The following is a 20,260-nucleotide window of genomic DNA, read 5'->3' as shown; positions in this document are numbered from 1 at the left end:
GAATTATCCCCGTGTGTAAAAAGAGCAGAACGTGTTTGTTGAGGTCATCCCAAAAGCATCATCACTGAAAACCATCTGCTGATGCAGAAAATTGGATTTATTCTTATGCCAGAGTTTCCATAAAAATACAATTACATATAAATTTATGCTCTCTAAAAGCTTACAGCAAGCCAGGCTTTTGGCAAATAAGACACTTCTCTTTTCAAGTCCGGTTTTAACTGACCAGATGGTGCTTACAGTGCAGGAGCATAAGACTGGTGGGAGATAATTGATTGTTTCCATTTGAAAATAATAATAATTTAACAAAAAAAAAAAGGTGATTTTTAGCTGTGTGAACTCCAGACTTTGGTAGTGGGGCTGTTCCACTGGGAATCCTCTCGTTGCTGTGGGCACGGTGGTGGTTTTTCCATCTGAACGGTGAAGGTTTGTGGTGATGCTGTGATGGCTGCTCAGCCTCTCATTGGTGGTGAGAGCGTGGAATGGCACGGTCCTGGATGTGCAACACAATGTGGGGGACAAGAGGAAAGTCTCCTCCGCTGGAGGCTTTAAAGGCAAGGCTGGATCAGGCCCCGGGCAGCCTGATGTAACTGTGGTGTCTGTGTGCATTGCAGCGAGTTGGACTGGATGGCCTTCAGAGGTCCATTCCAACTGCAAGGATTTTATGGTTCTAAGTGGCTGAGTGATGCCTGCAGAGAGGGGCCTTGGGGTAAACTCAGCAGGGAGGAAGTTAAGAAAGGTTCTGCACCTGATGGTGGTGCGTACAGCCCTGCACTGCTGGAGCTCAGGGAGCATTGGGGCACTGCTCTTGGGCCAGCTGAGTTTACCTTGGTTTAATTCCTAGATTGCCCTGCGTAGAGTCAGGAATTGGATTTGGCATTCCTCATGGGTCCATTCCAACACAGGGTATTCTGTGATTATTTCTTTTTTAATTTGATCAAGCGTTGGAATGGACTGCTTAGGGAAGTGCTGGAGTCCCCATCCCTGGCGATATTCAGGAGCCGTGGCACCAAGGGATGGGTGATTGGACTCAGAACATCCAACTATGCATCGAGCTCAGAAATAAAACCCCCCAGTTATCCATTAAGCAAGCGAACGAAAGCAAGAAGTGCAATGGTTGGACTCGAGAGCCTCGAAGGTCTTTCCCAAGCACGTGGTTGTGTCAGTAGTTCCAGCACCAAGCCCGCTCGGCTGCGCTCCCTGAACGCCTCTCCCTTTGTTTTGCAGGTATGGTGTGAATATGCGTTGCTTGGCAGCTCGGGTCAACTACAAGACTCTGATCATCATCTGCGCTCTCTTCACGCTGGTGACGGTGCTGCTGTGGAACAGATGCTCCTCGGATGGGGCCGGCCCATTCCCCCGCAGCCCCGGTGGCCCCGAGCGCCGCGCGGCCGCTGCCAGCAGTGGCCCCGCACGGGATGTGGCCAAGCAGAGCGAGGAAGCATCACCCCAAGAACAGCAGAAGGCTCCTCCCGTCGTGGGAGGCTTTAACAAAGCCCCGGGGCTGAAGTATGAAGAGATAGACTGTCTGATCAACGACGAGCACACCATCAAAGGGAGGAGGGAAGGCAGCGAGGTCTTCCTGCCGTTCAGCTGGGTAGAGAAATACTTTGAGGTTTATGGGAAAATTGCTCAGTACGATGGTTATGACAGGTTTGAATTCTCTCATAGCTACTCCAAAGTATACACACAGAGAGCACCTTACCACCCGGATGGGGTCTTTATGTCCTTCGAGGGCTACAACGTAGAGGTTCGAGACAGAGTGAAGTGCATAAGTGGTGTTGAAGGTTTGTGCTCCACGTTTTCCTTTTTGGTTGAAATGCTTCTTGAAATTTGCTGTTGCCGTTTGAGATGCAAAGCGCTCCTAATTTTGTCACGACAGCGTGGATGAAAATGCATTGGGGATCAAGAAGTGTGGTGCAGTCTGCAGCATCACATCGACTTGTTTTTTGAGGTTACTTTGTCTTTTTCACTTGGGCATCAGCCGAACAAGCGCTTCTGGTTCAAGATCCTTTGTCCAAACGCCAAATGGGTTTCGGAGAAGGGAAAAGGACTGCTTTGGATAGGGGTAACTGTGGCGATGAAGCTGGGCTGTTAAGAGGGCTGACATCTCTCAGCTCAAGTTGTGAACTTTGCTTACACTTGTTTTTGTGGCGTGATGATGTGTGCTGGGAGCAGGGTGTAGGCAGAGCCCTCCTGGAACACCTTCATTACCAAAGGTGTGAGCGCATCCCAGTAGCTACGCATCCTCTGTGTGCAGAAGGCTGGGAAGAGGGGTTTCTTTCCTCTCATTGCAGTAATTGCTGACTGAATACAACTTAGGGAACAGGCACGTTTCACACCTGACTGTTTGGTTATTCCTCTATTGGCCTCCCTTTCTTTGCAGCAAGCGTTTTAAGAACCATCCTTGTGCCAGAGCCTGGCTATTGTAAAGGCAATAGTTAGCAGCCAGCAAACAGGGCTGAGAAATGCTTGTAGAGGAAGAGTTTGAATACTAAAACACTCAGCCAGGTTTAGCTCTTGCCTCGCATGCTTCCAGCCCTGGTAACGCTCACGTTGTTGCGTGATGAAAACCTCGTGCTGTATTTTCACCTTCTCCCTTTCTGCAAGGTTAATGCGTTGTTACGTCCTATGACCTGGAGAATTTAATCTTGTCATCTTGTATGAATTTCAAGTCAAGCTCTTCCAGCACATTTCTTTTTTTTTTTTTGCATCTTTCAGTCTCAACGAGTGCACCCTTTAACTGCAGATGCTTAGCACTAATGAGCGAGCTGGCTTCCAGGAGCAGCGATAGCACACGAGACTCAAATATTTCCTCTGATGGTTTTCTCTTCAGGCAGCAGTAAACCATCACATCCCCATCAATGATATTTATTAGGAACGTGAAGCACAGAAATATGTATGAAAATGTACCTTTTCCCATTGAGTTTAAGCAATATTTTCACTGCAGTATTAGTTTCTGAGCTTGACATTGCCAAAGGGGAGAGTGGTGCGAATTCCAACTTGTTTATTTGCCATCTTCCTTTTTCTCTTCTTACGTGCACATGAAAGCTTGCAGTGCTAAATGTGCTGCAAGGAGGTCACGACGGTGGTGTATTCCCACTTTGGGTTCTTACATTGCAATTGGGAATTTGCCCCAAACAAAATGTAGGGCTTTGGGGAATCCTGCTTTCCTCCATTCTATCCTCCTATCCTAAGCAATGTGTGTTTGCTTTGTTCTGCATGTGTGTGGCTGGGTTAATTGGCACATCCCAGCAGAGGCAGCTCGGGGTTGGGAGGTTCCTCCTTTAGCACCAAGTGACTCAAAGCACAGTCCAGCAATAACACAGCCATTGAACTTGAAAAGATGTATGCAGTGTCAAAGGGATTTGTTATATGGGATGTCGTGTGGGGGTTGGGGAGGAAAATCTGTTTTAAATGCATGTTAAAGTCAGTATGATGCATCAGGATGCAGTTAGGTGGGAGGACCACGATAAGGTCTGCTCTGCCCTTCCCATCTGCTCAGTTCTGCCCCATCGCAGATCCCAGTGCCATTGGGGGCAGTTCATTGTGTGAGTGGACTTTCCTTGAGTCCAGCTGGTGGTGAAGCCTGTTAACCTTTGTGGTTGGACTTGATGATCTTGAAGGTCTTTTCCAACCTGAGTTATTCTGTGATTCTCACGTCTGCCAGGAGTACATCGGTGGTGGGGAAGGAATGGGGAAGGCAGCGTGCAGCACTGCAAACACTGGCATGTGAAACTGTGCCAATGAAACACTCACGTTGCTCCTCTCTCCTAGGTGTGCCCTTATCCACCCAGTGGGGACCTCAGGGCTACTTCTATCCCATCCAGATCGCACAGTACGGGTTGAGTCACTACAGCAAAAACCTGACGGAGAAACCCCCGCACATCGAGGTGTACGAAACGGCTGAGGAGAAGGACAGGGGCAGCAGGGCAGCCGAGTGGACCGTGCCCAAGGGCTGCTCCCTTTCCACAGTGCCCGATAAAGCCAAGTTCACCAGTGTTAAACACTTTGTTGCTCCAGGTGGGTTATGGCAGACAGACGGTTGGCTCGCTCAGCAGAAACCATTTCCTCTGTTTTTGTTTGTATGGAGCAGCTTTCCATCCTTAAGACCTTACCTGAAAACATCATTGAGTTGTGTATTTTATTGTTTTTACTGTTTTTTCTCCGTCACTGCTCTTTGAAACATCCTTATTTTAATTAAAAGACACGTGGGTATATTGGTATATATGGGTATACTTGGGGAGGGCAGTGCAGCTCAGCAGAGCAGCTGTGCTCACATTTCCTGAGCCTGCTTGCTTCGGTCCCAGAATGGAAGCAAAGCACTCCAGCCTGCGGTGCTGGAGCATGATGCAAGAGCTGGTATGTGAAGCTGGGTATGATGTGAGATGGCAGAGAGGGGCAGTTTTCATCCCGAGCAGATGTGCCATGCAGGACTGCTGCTGGGACCCTGCATCTCTTCATTGGGATGCCACTATTTTTGCAGTTTGAGGGCCATGCAGACCTCATTCTGGTTTAACCAGGTTGCCTTAATGAGGCAGCAAGAGGGAGTGCAGGCAGTTAGGGATGACTTCTTGTGCTCTTCACCCTCTCTCAGTATAACTAAATCAGCTTCTGTGTTGCAGTGACCGTATATAGGTGATGAATATTTTTCCAAGGGAGGAAAGGAAAACCCCCTAATGGGCAGATAGGCAACAAAAGCCCCCCAACTGCTCCCAGTGTTGGTGGCATAGCCAGGCTGCAGTACCACTGCCACCAGGCCCTTGGAGGTGGCCCACCACATCCCCATAGCCTTGGCTCTGTGGGGCTGTGTGTGGGCTCTCACTGCCCATTGCACACCACATGCCTGCTGTTACCCGCTTGACTTTCCCCTGTTCTGCTTCGTCCTGAGCAGAGGTTTATTTTGAGAAGTGGATTATTTCGTGCAGGAGTTTCCTTTGTGCTCAGACAGGTTCGTTGATAAGGACGTAATGTGTTTTTCCTCAATCAATACCCATTAGAATTAATGAGTCCATTACTTACAAAGACAATGAAGTAATTTGCAGTTGGCACCTTAGGCTCAGGCCTCTGGGGAAAAGCTGCCGAACACTCTCGTGTCTTTGTAGTAGAGAAATACAGGGAGAGAGAAGGCTGAAAGAGCTGCTGTGTGTTCTGTCCTCATCCTTTATTGATGGCAGAGTGATGTGCAGGGCTGAAGGCTGCAGTCTGCATCCACTCTCTGAGATGGCTGTAAGTAATGGCTTTAGAGGCGCTGATGGCTGTGGAAAGAACACGCAGCCTTTAGGCTTCCTTCTTAAAGCTCCTTTTCCCATTATAGTTCACTTTGTTGTGGCACCAGAAGTTATTTACATGGAACTGTGCACAGCACAGCGGTACCTACGGTGCACGGTGCAGAAGTGCCCATGATATGAAATGCACTGGGAGTGGTTGGAGATGGGGAAGCCATTGCTGGTGGCCATAGCCCTCTGTTTGCTCATGATGGGATATTTTACGTGTCAGGAGGTAGAAGAATGGAAACGGTGGTCTTCCACGGGAGGGTTTTATACTATGGAAAGCTGTTAATTTAAAACATCTTTTAAGTGTTGGTCAGCCTCAAAGCTGTGGCATTTGCACGTGGTGTTACAGACACATTAGCTGCATTAGGTGCTATTGCATTAGGTGCCACCACCTGGGAGCTTTATTTATTGTTGTGTTTTAAACTGAACTGAATTTTGCCAACTGAGGGGTTAATAAGTACTTCTAATATGTTCTTCTTTCTGTGTTCCATGGGGCTATAGCACTGAGGGACGTGGGCAGGGGGCGTAGTGGGGTGGGTTGGGGATCTCAGAGGTCGTTTCCAACCGTCACGATTCTGTGGTTCTGCTAAATGATAAGATCTGTTTGTGACCGTATTTCTTAAGGTCGTACCCTACCCCAAATTCCTGGCCTGCGTCCTCCCAGCATCACCTGGAGGCGCAGCGGAATCCCCCCTGACTGTCCTTGCCTCTGCTTTCCTCTGCCCAAATCCTGGATTCCCAGCAGCAGTTGCCTGGGCTGCGTGCTGAGCCCCCGGCACGCTCAGTGACTGTGGGTTGCTCCCCGCCGCAGCCATCGCTCACGGCTTTACTTTTATGCTTAATTAAATAATAGATGTACAGAAAGCAGAGGCTGTTTGAATTATTGATCAGCTCGCCTAAAAGCATTTGAGTTTTGTCTGGTTACCTCCGGACGCCGCGCTCTGTATCTTTGATATCTTTAAAGAAATGAGCTCTTTCCCACCGAACGGTTGTTTATTTGTTTTGCAGAGAACACCGAGGGGGTTTCCCTGCAGCTCGGGAACACCAGAGATTTCATTATTTCTTTCGATCTCAAGTTCGTAACCAACGGGAGCATTTCTGTGGTGCTGGAGACCACAGAGAAGAACCAGCTCTTCACGGTGCACTACGTCTCCAACACACAGCTCATCGCCTTCAGGGAGCGCGACATCTTCTACGGCATCGGGGCCCGCACCGCCTGGAGCACCGTCACGCGGGACCTGGTGACCGACCTGCGCAAGGGCGTGGGGTTGTCCAACACCAAGGCCGTCAAGCAGACCAAAATAATGCCTAAGAAGGTGGTGAGGCTGATTGCGAAGGGGAGGGGATTCCTCGACAACGTCACCATCTCGGCCACCGCGCACATGGCGGCTTTCTTCGCGGCGAGCAACTGGCTGGTGAGGAACCAGGACGAGCGGGGCGGCTGGCCCATCATGGTGACCAGGAAGCTTGGGGAAGGCTTCAGGTCCTTGGATCCGGGCTGGTACTCGGCCATGGCGCAGGGCCAGGCCATCTCCACGCTGGTGCGGGCCTACCTGCTGACCAAGGAGCACGCCTTCCTCAGCGCCGCGCTGCGGGCCACTGCGCCCTACAAGCTGCCGTCAGAGCAGCACGGGGTGAAGGCTGTGTTCATGAACAGGCACGACTGGTACGAGGAGTACCCCACCTCGCCCAGCTCCTTTGTGCTCAACGGCTTCATGTACTCGCTCATCGGGCTCTACGACCTGAAGGAGACCGCGGGGGAGAAGCTGGGCAAGGAGGCACGGCTGCTGTATGAGCGTGGCATGGAGTCCCTGAAGGCCATGCTGCCTCTCTACGACACCGGCTCCGGGACCATCTACGACCTGCGGCACTTCATGCTGGGCACCGCTCCCAACCTGGCGCGCTGGGACTACCACACCACCCACATCAACCAGCTCCAGCTGCTCAGCACCATCGACGAGGCCCCGATTTTTAAAGAGTTTGTCAGGAGGTGGAAGAGCTACCTGCGGGGCGGCAGGGCAAAGCACAACTAGAGCTGACAACCAAAGCCCTCGTGCCCGCTGGCGGCGAAGGTTCGGGCTTCTGGAGCTCGGCGAGGGGACACCTGAAAAGGTCGCATCCTAAATTCGTTTTGAAGAAGTGATCCTTAAAACTGATCTCCTGAAATAATTGCATTCCAGTGTGAAAACCTTTGGGTCTGATGGGCAGGAATCGGGGACTTCAGCTCGCTCTCTATAGCACTCCACCGTGACGTTACCCGCACGAAGCAAAACCCATCTGTGCTCTGAGCTGGGGGACGATATTGTTTTTGCTTTTTGCAGGAAGATATTTACGGAAGCCATACAGGTCTCTAAAGTCCAGCACTTGCCTGACAAGTTAGTATGTGGCCTCTTTGAAATGGAGCTATTTGTGTATATGTTGGAACAGCGTTGCCGGTGGTGTGGTGTAATGCTGTAAACGTGTGTTTCCTTGTAGCCTGGGTAGTGGACAGCGTAGCTTTTTCAAGGTGTTCCTTTCTGTATGGATTCCCTCCCTGGGGTGACCGGCCTTTTTTATTCTCTGTCTGGAGGTCCTGTAGCCGTATGGCTTTGCGTCGCACCACGTAAGCACAAGTTGGTGGCTCATGGATGGCCCAGCGCTGCGGCTGCACCAGCCCTGACCTGGGAGCCAGGCACACGTGGGGTGCTGGCAGCTGGCAGCACTTCCCCCCCCCCAGCAGCTGGAGTCTCTTCTCGTGGAGCCCGATGTTCTGTTCTGTATTTTTTCATCACATCTGACAGGTTTCTGTAAGCGTTGGCTTGGTTCTGTAGGAGACCCGTGTTGAATTCCTGTGTGGCGTGGAGCTGGTTTTGAGTAGCGTGCAGGAAATGTAATTTGAGCACTGTCCTATGGGGGTTTTCGTTTTTAACCTGCTTTCCCAAGATCCAGCACTTGAAAAATGACAATCAGCCCATAGGGCTCTGCAGCTCCGTCTGTGCTTTAGCACTGCTCGGCCTTTGCTGCCCGACACCAGTCATCAAACAGAACCCCAACACTTCCACTGTGCTGGCAGCACGCAGAGGAGCAGATGGTCTGCATCTCGTCTTTGTGAGCCCATACCCACACCACGGGTCTGCCTTCACAGCGTGGAGGTTTCTGGAAGGGTAAAAGCGATGGCATCATCAGATGGCAATGGTGTGGTTTGGTAGCACAGCAAACACCAGCTCGTCAGCTCTGTGCAGGCTTGCTGGGCTTTGCTCTCCCATCCCATCCAGGCACGAAAGCTCCCAACACGTCCTGGCATGCTGTGATCATGTATGGCTGCGGGGCTTTTCCACTGATCCCATGACATGCTGCAGGTGTCGGTGTGCTTTGGCTTAAGGTGCTCCTACAGAGGACAGAGCTGCTTCAGACTGCAGAGAGGCTGGGCACGAGGACGGCGTGCATCTTGGCTTTTGTTTGCTTTTCTTGCTTTTTCAGTGCTTTTTTCTTGCAGATATTTGAAGCGACTTTGTAATTACTTGATCTCTGCAAACGCGTGCTGTGTGATCGTACCAGCTAATGTGAAAAGCAGACGTCGCAGGAGAAATCTCAATACCAAAGTTAGCAGAGCTGATTTTTATTTTTAGTGTTGTTGTTTTTGTGGTTCTTGTTTGTTTTTTTTTTAACACGTGTGCACAGAGAAAACAACCCAAACGACGTGCTTCCTTCCAGCGACGGTCCTCGCTGCAAGCAGAGCATCTCCCCCTGTGCATCCCCTCCGGTTTTTGCCCATTTTGGATTTGGGGAAGCAAGAGACACTTCCAGGGCGCTGCTCTGCAGCGGTGCCGGTGCCTTACCGAGGCCACCGTGCCCTCTTTTTATTATTATTTAATTACTTTCTTCTTGTTTTTCAATATCGGGTTGATAATGGCAGTGATGGTTGTGTTGGGGCGGGTCGGCCCCGGAGCGTTGGTGGCAACGCCGCTGCTCTGGGCACGCCGCGTCCTTAATGCCCACGCTGCGTTCCTGTTGGCCGTGGCACTTGTGTCACTTCATCCCGCCGCCCCCAGGGGCCGTGGGGCCACAGGGATTCGGTGTGAGGGCTCCTCTTGGGGTCGTGTTTTGCACACAGAGCTGGGAGGGGATGGTGGGACGTGGGCGCCCGTCGCTTGGCTGAAGTCAGTCGCTTTGATCCCTTTCCCAGTGGTGGACATGACGAAGGTCCTGGGGACTCAGATCAGCTCGACGTTCCCGTGATGCTCGCTGTGCACAGAGCCGACTGGAGGCGTGCTGCATGGCACACCAGTGACACACAAGCACAACCGTCCGCGTGTGGCCGTGCTGTTTTCTCAGCCATTGTGCAAGACATTCACCGAAAGCTGCTATTTCCCTTCACCTTGTAATTGTACTTTATTTTTTCTACATTTTTACATGTGGGGTATACACGCCATGTGTTAAATATGCAATAAATTGTTTACAGGATGCTCTTGTAAAGGGTGGTCCTTTGTAAAGCTGTACAGACTTTGCAGTTTAAGCACAATGTGCACATGTTAGTTTTATATACGGCGAGACGTGACTTTTTGCAGAGGGAAAGGTTCTACTATGTTTATATACAAAGTAAATGGATCAATGTTTGTGCTTCATGTAAAGCTGCTTTATAAGATTGTAAAATAAATTTCTTTTTTTTTTATCTTAAGGTAAACACTGAGTGCTTGTGTTATTTTGGTCAGTATCTTCCTCCCTCCCTATGGCTGCAGCTCATTGAGGCTGGAAGTGTCCACCACCACGTCCAGTGCATCACCAGCCATCAACCCGCCATCCTGATGGCCTTTGAGGCATCTCATCGTGGGGAATTTGGAAGGGTTTTGACTCAAAAATGAGTTTTACTCCAGCAGTCCCAATGTGCAACCTGTCACCACGATTCATTCCCCAAAAGCAGAGCTGGAGTCCTGGAAACGCACAGAGCGGAGCTGCTGGGGTCCCCTCCTGTGGGCATGGGGGAAATCAGAGATTTCCCTTTCTTTGCATGGGAAAATGGAGGAGGACTTACATATGTTGTCTTGGTGCTGGGTCTGAATGTTTGCTGCTCAGTTTGTGGTGAAAGGAGATACGTTTACCATCTGCTGAGGGCGCCTGATGGCTCCCATGGATGTGCTGCACTTCCTGAATGCTGAACAGTGGTGTCTGTGCTCTGCTCGTCTCCTGCATGGGAAGGAGCCGTTTGGGTGCCAAGCTGTGCATTGCTCTGTGTCCAATGAAGCTCACGTTTGTCATGGTGAAGTGCGAGGGCTCAAAGCCATCCTGAACACTCGCCATCAGGGCGGGGAATGTTTTAGCAGCTCCTCTTGTTTCATGGCCTCAAAGCACTTTGCTGAATGGCTCTCAGGTGGTTTAGCTGAGGATGGGCTACAGGTGGCACCTGCTGCGGCACCTAGAACCACATAGGAGTGCAATAATGGGAAAGCATCCCCTGTCCTGCACGCAGCCCCCATCCTGTGGGCCCATCACTGCCTTCTGATCCTCCCCCATCAGTGGGGCCATGGCTCTGAGCGTGTCCCCCTGCTTGCCCATTGCCAACCTGGGCTGAAGCAGTGCCATGGCCTTGAGGCACTCACTTCTAAACCATTACAGTTGAGCGGTGCCCTGTCACCCCATTGAGGAAATGCATGAGAGCCCCATGAGTGCAGTCTCTGCAGACAGAGGGCTCTAACAGAGTGCTTTCCTCACACCCTGGAATAACACAGCAGGTGATGCAGGGCTGGCTTTCCTGCACCTGCTCAATGCTTCTGCATCACCTTCCTCAGTGCTGGGGCTTCATCCTGCAGGGCAGGAGCCCGGTGGGTGCAGCACCTTGGGTTTTTTAATGGGAGAATCACAGCTGCTCTCCGACACTGGTGTGTCCAGCAGTCCTCCAGAACTGAGATCCGTGCAACCCAAGGCCCTGGGGATGCTCCTGGTGCCAGCACTGCCCCTGCTGCCTCCCAGCCCAGATACTGCAGGCACATGTGTGCAGGGAGCACCTAAACAGATTTGCTTCTGCAAAGCCCATTACCAGAGGGAAAATAACACAAAATCCAAATGGCATTGCTTGGCTGGGGAATGCTAACCCATTAATTTGATCATAAAGAGGCCTTCTTATGGAAATCCCCACTTTATCCTGAGTACCGGCACAGATTGGTGCAGATTGGATCCCATTAACCCCGAGCTGTGCTGCTGGATCTTCGTGTTTTCCCCTTCCAACAAGGCTCTGTCGGCAGAGGCAGCTGGTGAGGAGCTGCCACCTCCCCCTGCCCAGGGGCTGAGCTGCTCACAGAGCATTAACTATGGATGCAGAGCACCATAATGCTTTGAGCCCTCTGTGCATGGCAGGGCTGAGCCAGCTGTGCTGGGCACTGTGGCCAGAAGCCACTGAGGGTGAGGAGGGTGGGAGGAAGCGCTTCCCAATGCAGGGTGCCTTTGGCCCATGGGATGGGTTTTTAGGTTGTCACGTCCCCAGCTTTCGTTCGCATCGTTCTGCCCCATCCGTGGGCAAGATCCAGGTTTTGCAGGGCTGCAACTCAAGGCAGACCACGTTGATAAATTAAATGGGCATAATTAAACATGCAGGCTTGGGGCTGCATTAAATATTAACCACTTCTGCCTTGGCGCCTCCACGAGCAGTAGGTCTGCAAGGATTGGGAGCAGCGCATGGCTCCGCTCCTCCTTTGGCTGGCTTTACCCTGAGATTTTAGGCCCTTCCCATGGTTGGTCTTTGCACCTACGATGGAATTTTGAGAGAGCCCACGGTCAGATTGTGGAATTCACGTAAAGAATTTAAACAGTGGGAAAAACCAAACGTGCTCAGAGCATCATCACCATCGTCTGCGTCAGGCTGGGATGCGCGGGATGGAGGAGCACAGCTGCCCTGGGGACCCTGGGCTGTGCAGGGCTGTGCAACCCCTGCGTGGGGTTGGGGCATTGCTGGAGGGGCTGCACAGCTGTGGGGGTGTGCACAGCTGGGAGGAGTCGGTGCGCATTGGGATTGTGCACAGCTGGGGTGGGTGTGCATCTCCAGAGGGCTTTGCTGTGTCACCACGTGCTCCGTCCACGTCCCTTGCTTTGTGACCTTTATCCTACACCTGCGCTGTGCAGCCCTGCATCTTTCCCACTGCAAATGCCTTCTCCTGCTGGTTTGACTCAGCAAGCAGCAGCCCATGGCCGACGCGTGCTTGCAGCTCTTTCCAGATCCTCATGCTGTCCCGTGTGCGTGCCTGCGTGTCAGCTCCATTCCTATTTAGCTGCAAACAATGTCACGAGGGTTGTGCCCCAAGCTCGTTCAACACCTTTTACAGCTGGGGGAGTTTCCACTGGTTTCCAACTGACCTCACCGGTTGCTGCTGGGAAGCTTTGCTGTGCTGTGGGTGTGAGTGCTACTCTCCCATAAGGGGAGCTGCCAGGTTATGGTACTGGCAGGCAGCAGCTGCCGTGCAGGTGAGGGGTGAGTAGGAGCCGTCTGCATCCCCTTATAGGGCACAACGATGTCACCTCAGGGAGGGCATCGCCCAGATAAGCAGTCCCAAAAGGTGACATGGCACAGGGCTGGAGGGCACCTCAGAGCAACAACTAGGAGATGGTGTGGAGAAGAAAAAAGGCAGAATTTTGCAGGAAATGGTTCAAAGTGCACCTGAGTGCCAACAACACTTTGGGAACAGTGGCACCGGGCAGTGGGGTCAGCAGCAGCACCCCCTGGGAGCCGCACGGCTGGATGCAGGGGGGCACATCCAGCCCAGCCACCTTTGCATCCACCCTATGCTCCCAAAGCAAACCCAGACGTTTTGTTTGGAGAGGAGGGATGGCTCACACGGCTCTGGGAAATGCTTTCATGCTGTCCGTGTTGGCTGGGCTGAACGGGTTGAGACGGGTTGAGAGCATTAATTCTCCCCGTGCTGTGTGAACGGTGCATTAGGTCTGGATGCAGTGCTGAGGGTAATGGCTGTGGGTATGTCCGCATGCCATTCCTTCGGCTCTTTACAGTAATGGCCACACAGTGCTCTCCAGTGACTCCCAGTCCTCTCTCTGTCGCTCTATAAGAATGCCGTGAGCTCCGCAGAGCTGCGTGCGGAACAGGGGTCGACGCAACACCAAGGTAGCGATGCGAGGACACCTCTGGGCAGCAGCACGTCCCTCCCTACACTGCGTTTTGCACTTTTCCAGTCTCCTTGGAGACAGTTGAGCAACTTTCTGCTCTTTTCCGGTGCTAGAGCGGCGGGGCCGGGAGCTGCGCGCGGTGAGCAGCCTGGCAGCGCGCATTTTTCCTGCTTCCTCCCAGCCTGGCTGAAGCCGATCGGAGCGCGATCCGACAGAGTTTGGCTGCGGCGATTTCCGGTGGTGTTTTGTTGTGGGTTTTATTTTTTTCCCCCATTCCCTTCGCGCCCGGCCAGCGCTCCTTGGCTCCAACCCAACCGTGCGCGCTGACCTCCCCGCGTCCTTCCCGCGCCCAGCGGGATCCGTCCCCAGGCGGCCCCGTCCCGTCCCACCGTCCCCTCCCATGCAGCTCCATCGCTGGGCCATGTGGGCTCTGTTTGTACACAGATGAGCAACAGCTCGGCGCCAGCGCGGCATCGCCCAGCCCTGCGCCCGGCCGCTGTGTAAGTACGGCACGCTCGCTTCGCCCTGCTCCGCCGCTGCGCTTTGTGCTGCTATCCCAGGGGCTGCTGTGCTGCTGCGCTGCTGCTTTCCGGCTGTGCAAGGCCCGGGGATGTGTGGGTTTGTGCGTGGGGCAGATGGAACTCTTCTCTTGGTGCAGAAGTGCTGTGGGTACCCAGCTCGGCTTGGGTACCTCCGAGCTGCTTGTGCAGCCAGCGGCCCCTGCACAGCAGCTCTGCGGCTCAGCCGGTCCTGCTCCTGTGCTGCTCTAAGAAAGCTGTGAAAGTTAACAATTAACAGCTAAAATACCTCCCCCTTCATCGGCACGCACGGCTCCACGCACACACTGAGCCGACGCACCGGTGGGGACGCGTTGGGGCCGCGCATGGCCGTGGGGATGGGAAGAAAGAGGAGGAGGAGGAATAGCGGGAGGAGGAGGAGGAGAAGGGTGTGTTTGCAGCACGCCTCCAGGCTTTGCAGCTTGCTGCCACAGAGGTCGCAGTTCAACGTATGTCCGTCCTTCCCATCAGGGTGATGTCCCCCATCCCTGCCCCACTGCCTGTGTCTCACCAAATGTGCCCTTGGAGCAGGAAGGAGTGGGGCTGCAGGGTGTGCCTGCTGCTCCCGCGGCCTCAGCCCAGTGACTCATTTTGCTCATAAAAACACAAACTGGTTGTTGCAGCTGGGGAGCTCCCTGCTGAGAGAGGCAGGGTCCCTCCAGCCGTCCCCAGGCGCTGTCCCCACCACGTCACCCACAGCCAACCCACTGTGTTTCCCCCTGGGAGCAGGAAGCTTTGCAGCCACCCATCATTTTCGGTTTGTTTCTCAGTTTGCTGAAGTCACTTTGTCATCCTGAGCACCCCTATGCCACTCAGGGAAGTTATGCATGCAGTGGGGCAATGCTTGTATTGCTGTTCCTTGCATTGGGCTGTTCCTTCTAGCCAGGCAAGAGGAGAAGATGCATGGATGCACGGGCAGGCGTCCCTGTCCCCATCCCTGTCCCCATTCCTGTCTCTCTCTCCATTCCTGCCCCTGCCCCCATCCTTATTGCCATCCCTATTTTGCACTCCTGCAAACCCAGCTGCTACCCCCATGTATTTGCAGTGCAGCGTGTGCCTGGTGCCAGCTCGTCACACAGCTCGCACCTTCTTATCTCCGAGATAAGAAAAAGTATTTCTGTTCCATCCCATCTTTGAGCTCATTTGTGTTCCTATCAGTGGGGACGGGAGCAGGCAAAGCGCTGTGCCTTTGCTGGTGGAGAATGCAAATACTTGCATGCTGCTGGTGCAGTAGCCAAGAGAAAGGTCCCAACTGGAGACTAATCTTTAACTAAAGGCATTTCCAACTTCATTCCATGTCAGGTTTATTGCTCTCTCACCTCGTTAATTATTCCCTTGTTAACCACCTCCTGGCTGCTGTCCTTTCTGGGCATCCCCTGTGCACCCAGCCCCATCTGCAGGGATCAGGGCACAGCCTGGGCAGGGGCACACAGTGGGAAGCACTGGGAGAAGGGAGCAGAGGGCTTCGGTGGGGCTCTGTGGCCGCTCCGTGCAGCAGCAAGGTGTGACGAATCCCCGCTCGGGGAGGTTATGGGGAGGGCGAGGAGGAGGCGTGGGTGCAGTGGGGCTCATAGCAGGGTGCTGCCCACAGCTCTGCTGCTCTCCACCCTGGGAATTCAGCTTTCTTCACCTTTACTCCACAGCCCCGTGGTGCAGGCAGGGAGCGGAGGAACACTGCAGGCTGGGTAAGTGCTGGAGGTGCCGGGATTGCTCCGTGTTCCCCGATGTCTGATGTGGAAAGAACAGGCAGGGAGAGCCCCACATTCCCCAACCCTGTCCCCGTATGAGTGGCAGTGGGGAACCCACGAAGCCCCATGCTGGCTGCAGGGGGTGCCACCCTCCATCCCCAACATCCACGCCTTCGGCACCACTGCGTTGGACACCACAACCCCACCAGCACTTGTGTTCCCCAGGCCACCCATCCTGAGCGCAGAGCCATCGCCACGGCGCAGCCACATCCCCACCATTCCCGGTGCCGTCCCCAAGGCAGGGATGTGAGGCACCGTCCCACGGAGCCGCGGTCCCGACGGCGCAATGCTGAGCCTGAAGCTGCCACGACTGCTGAGCATCCACCAAGTGCCTAAGGTCAGAGGACAGCTTCCACCCCCTGGGGCTGGGAGGGATGTGGGACCCTCACCCTTCACACAGGGTGCTGACGGCCGGACCTCCCCTTGGGGGACGCTGCCACCACTCTGTACCTCACAGGGGTACCAGGAGCAGGGCATCCTCTGCGGGTACCGCCCCCCGAGGATCTCAGCAGCTGATTGTGTCCTCAGCGCCTTCCAGATGACCAACGAAACGCTCAACATCTGGACACACTTCCTCCCTGCATGGTGCGTCTCACGGCTGTCACCGCGTCGCCGGGGCAGGGGACGCACCGGGTGTGACGCTCACCCTATGCTCACAGGTACTTCGTGTGGATGCTGGTGGGGCGGCTGTGGGGGCCGGGGGGCCGGGACCCCCCCGCCTGGCCGCTGCTCGCCTACCTGCTGAGCTGCTGCATCTACCCGCTGGCCTCCAGCTGCGCTCACACCTTCAGCCCCATGTCGGCCCGCGCCCGGCACGTCTGCTACTTCTTTGACTACGCGGCGCTCAGCATGTACAGCTTGGGTGAGGATGGGGGGGTTCATCCTGGGATAAGGAACCTGCAGGGAATGTATTCTGTGGGGATGGGAGGGCTTGGGGTGCAGCCATGCAGCACTGCTGGCCCAAAGGCCGGTGAAATGGGATTTGGGATTTGGAGAGCCCCTGTTGGGCAGAGGGCAGCTCCTCACCACGTCCTCCCGTCCTCATCCAGGTTCGGCCCTGGCGTATTCAGCATATGTGTTCCCAGAAGAGTGGGTTGGTAGCATCTTCCACTGCTGCTATGTCCCCATCGCGGTGTTCAACACGGTGCTGAGCACCAGCCTGGCCTGCTACTCCAGGTGTGTGCCCTCTCTGTACCTCCTCAATGGCTTCAGCATAACTATTAATTAGTGTCATTAATAGGGCTTTGGGTCTGGTAGCTGTATTGTAACAAGGCAGGGGAAGAAGAGAGTTTTGTGCTGCTGCATGCTGGCACCAGGAGAGCGTGACAAACAGAATGCAGAACCACTGCTTTAATTTTGGAAAGCCCAAGAGGTATTTTTGCGTGGTGCATGGCTCCAGCCCTGTGTTACAGAGCTGCAAGGAGGGACTGCAGCCCTCCTGCATCAGTCTCACCGCACATATAGCACTTTGTGTGTGGGATTTGGCTCCCCAGCAGACTCGGATCATTTGTTTGGAATAAGTCTAAAAAATATCTCGGTGGCTCAGCTGCATTCCAGCTGCACGCTCAGTGCTGGCAGTGCTGGGCTGTTGTTTTTTTTGTAGTCAATTCCTGGCTGATCACCTCTGTCGAAGACCAGCATGGCCAGGTGGGCTGCAGTGAGCATGCATGACCTTCATGCGATTTGCCTCACAGGAGCAGCAGCCCTACAAGGGCTCCTTTCATGCCTGCGGGTTTGGAGTCTCCTGCACAGAGCAGACAAACCTGTCTGTGCTTCCTTGCTGCAGCAGAAGGCATTCCTGCCTGTGAATGGGGCCCTGTGCTGTTCCTGGCCGCCTGCCCCACGTTTTGGCACCAGGAGGTTCCGTGAGATCTGGATCCGACCAAGGAGAGCCCCACTGCTCCACTGCTGCTTTATTCTGGGGGGTGGCTCTTCAGTTACTGTGTGATTTCAGCCATTCCAGTGTTTCAGTGCTGATTTCCTGGGCAGTGCAATGCAGAATGTCACTCCCCATCCAGACATAGGCTTTCTGCCTCAGATATGGTATGATGATAACCAACAGGCTCCTACATCTATTATAAGGTTGATGCCATAAAAAAAGCAACTGATTAAGTTAATTAACTCTCAGATTTCAGTCACTCTGCGCATTCCCCGAAATGACAATTGCAGAGTCTTGGCAGGGTGTGAGACAGAAGCACACAGAGATGTTCCTTGCCTCTCAGGCACGAGCTGCAATACAGCTTAATTAACAAACATCAGTGGCTGCAGCCTGAGAGCTGCATTACCACAAAGCAAGGCAGGGCCCAAAGCAAAGCAGGGCCCAGAGCAAGGCAAAATCTAAAGCAAGGCAGGGTCCAAAGCACAGCAAGTCCCAAAGCAATGCAGGTGCATCCTGCTTGCAATCCAAGCTCTTAAAGCTTGGATAAAAAAAACAAGAGCGAAAGCTCAGTTAGCAACAGCAGGGGAGGCAGTTGTTTGCCGCTGATGGGAAACAGCAAATGAACAGCAGCAAAAATCAGCAGCAAGATCAGGAGAATAAAAAAAGAATTGCTTCCTGGTGTGCCCTAAGCGATGGATTGAAACGTGCCAAGGGTGGCAGCCAGAGAGATGGCCTCACCCTGGTCTGGGAGTCGTAGCAGGAGGGTGAGGGCATCGTGCACCTCGCTGCAGCTCTGTGATGGTGGCAGCAGTGACCCAGCACTGCTGCAGCCTCACTTGGTGCTGCTCTGCTCCCCGCAGGTTCCTGGAGCTGGAGCGACCGTGGCTCAGCAAGGCGTCCCGCACGCTGGCCTTTGTGTACCCGTATCTCTTCGACAGCATTCCACTCTTCTATAGGGTATGCTCACACGCGGGGCTGCTCAGCCTGCAAGCGTTTGGGAAAACAGGTCCTTTTTTTAAAAAAGGAAAACAAACTCCTGCAGGAAAAGAGATTTGCGTTATTTTTTCCTGCCCCCATCCAGGCGCTGCACTCATTGAAGCTGCGTGTTGCTGCCTGATCGTAGTCACAGGCTGGTGGCTTGGCTTGGGAGGAACTTGAATGTCTTTGGGGGTGGGCGTTTTGCTGGTGTGGGGCTGGTGGTGCTGGGACCCAGGGGGCCAAGAGGCTCACTCTGTCCCACCGCCACCTCCCTTAGTTCTATGTGTGCGCAGCGCGGAGCTGTGCGGATCCCACGGTCGCTGCCCACTACAGGCACACTGCCTTCGCCTTCCTCACCTGCTTCATCTTCGCCACCCACCTGCCCGAGAGGCTCGCGCCGGGACACTTTGACTACATCGGTAAGCGGCAGGAGGCTGAGCTTTGCTTCCACGTCAGGCAGAACGCACATTTATAAACACAGCTCCGGGAGGGGATTTGTCTCTGTCTCTGGCGGTCGCGTTTGAACGAAGCTTGAGTTTCCTTAAGTACTTTTGGCTTCCCCGCAGGGCACAGCCACCAGGTGTTCCACGTCTGCGGCATCCTTGGCACGCACTTCCAGCTGGAAGCCATCCTGATGGATATGAGTGAGAGGCAGGCACGGCTCCCAGCCACATCGCTGCTGCAGGTGCTGGCACCCATGGGCACGTGCATGGCCGTCGGGTTGGCGGTCATTGCACGATGCTCTGCACAGCTCTGCCAGGCACCAGAACCCTCACACAGGGAGAAGCTGCACGGGCAGTAGGGCACCTGGTCTGCAGGATGGGGGTTCCCGGTTTGCTGCTGCACAGAACGTAGGCAGCTGATGCACGGGGTGAACTCTTTGCGTTGCGCTCTATGAGCAGTGTCGGAGGGCGAAACGTATTGCACTGGTGTTTGTACATATGGCTTTCAGGCCTGGGGATGGGTTATGAAACGCTTTAATCGAGCTGATATTTCATCACCGGAAATATTTAAAATAATCTTTAACGGTTTTTCTGCAGAAAAGGGAGATTACGTGCCAATGCTTTCAGAGCAAGAGGCATTCACCGGTTCTGCCTTATGGAGAGGCACAGGTGTCCTTGCTGTCAGGGGGAGCGGTTTTAAACTGAGAAAGGAGAGATGTGGTCAGATGTTGGAGGAAATCCATTACTCAGAGGCAACGAGGCAGTAGCACTGCTGCCCGGAGCTGAGGGTGCCCCATTGCTGGAGGTGCCCAAGGCTGGAGATGGAGCTCTGGGTGACCTGCTCAACCCCTCCGTGGCAGCAGGTTGGAACTGGGTGTGCCTTGGGGTCCCTTCCACCCCAGCCGTGCTGTGATTCCATGATGCTGATCAGCAGCAGAGCCCCACGGCAGGATGTGGATGCAGTGCAAGCTGCCATGTCCCAGGGCTGAGCCCAATGTTTCTGGTGCTGGGGGTATAACCCCAACTATCTGACACTGCACCCAAGTGCCTAACCAATGTGGGGTTGGAGTGGACCACAGCCTGCCTTACATTTAGTTTTAGGGAAATACCCAGGGCACCTCGGGTGTCTGTGGATCAAACAGCCTTCCCAAGGGAATCGCTTCTCCAAGAGCACACAGAATAGCTCCGCAGGGCTTTGAGGATGCTTGCCACTGGGCCGTCAGTCGGTTTTACCCAGAACCTCGCACGTGATGCAGTGATGCCTGCTGTGGAGCACTGTCTCTCAGTAATCATA

The 20,260-nt window shown here is 53.8% G+C and overlaps 2 protein-coding genes across 2 annotated transcripts; both read left to right on the top strand.

The window, feature by feature from the left end:
* Window positions 1-1,228: 1,228 nt before the first annotated feature.
* GLCE (glucuronic acid epimerase) lies at window positions 1,229-7,306 on the top strand (the record flags this gene model as incomplete). Its single annotated transcript, XM_079540621.1, has 3 exons — window positions 1,229-1,784; window positions 3,775-4,020; window positions 6,282-7,306. The coding sequence occupies exons 1-3, from the start codon at window positions 1,238-1,240 to the stop codon at window positions 7,304-7,306; spliced, it is 1,818 nt and encodes a 605-aa protein (XP_079396747.1). The 5' UTR covers window positions 1,229-1,237.
* An 8,646-nt stretch (window positions 7,307-15,952) lies between these two features.
* PAQR5 (progestin and adipoQ receptor family member 5) lies at window positions 15,953-19,325 on the top strand (the record flags this gene model as incomplete). Its single annotated transcript, XM_079540985.1, has 7 exons — window positions 15,953-16,003; window positions 16,124-16,251; window positions 16,326-16,528; window positions 16,716-16,842; window positions 18,406-18,502; window positions 18,801-18,942; window positions 19,090-19,325. The coding sequence occupies 7 exons, from the start codon at window positions 15,953-15,955 to the stop codon at window positions 19,323-19,325; spliced, it is 984 nt and encodes a 327-aa protein (XP_079397111.1).
* Window positions 19,326-20,260: the final 935 nt, after the last annotated feature.

The sequence above is a fragment of the Tetrao urogallus genome (genome assembly GCF_951394365.1).
Source record: "Tetrao urogallus genome assembly, chromosome: 11".
NCBI classification, from domain to species: Eukaryota; Metazoa; Chordata; class Aves; order Galliformes; family Phasianidae; genus Tetrao; species Tetrao urogallus.
This window is presented reverse-complemented; position numbering and strand designations above follow the sequence as displayed.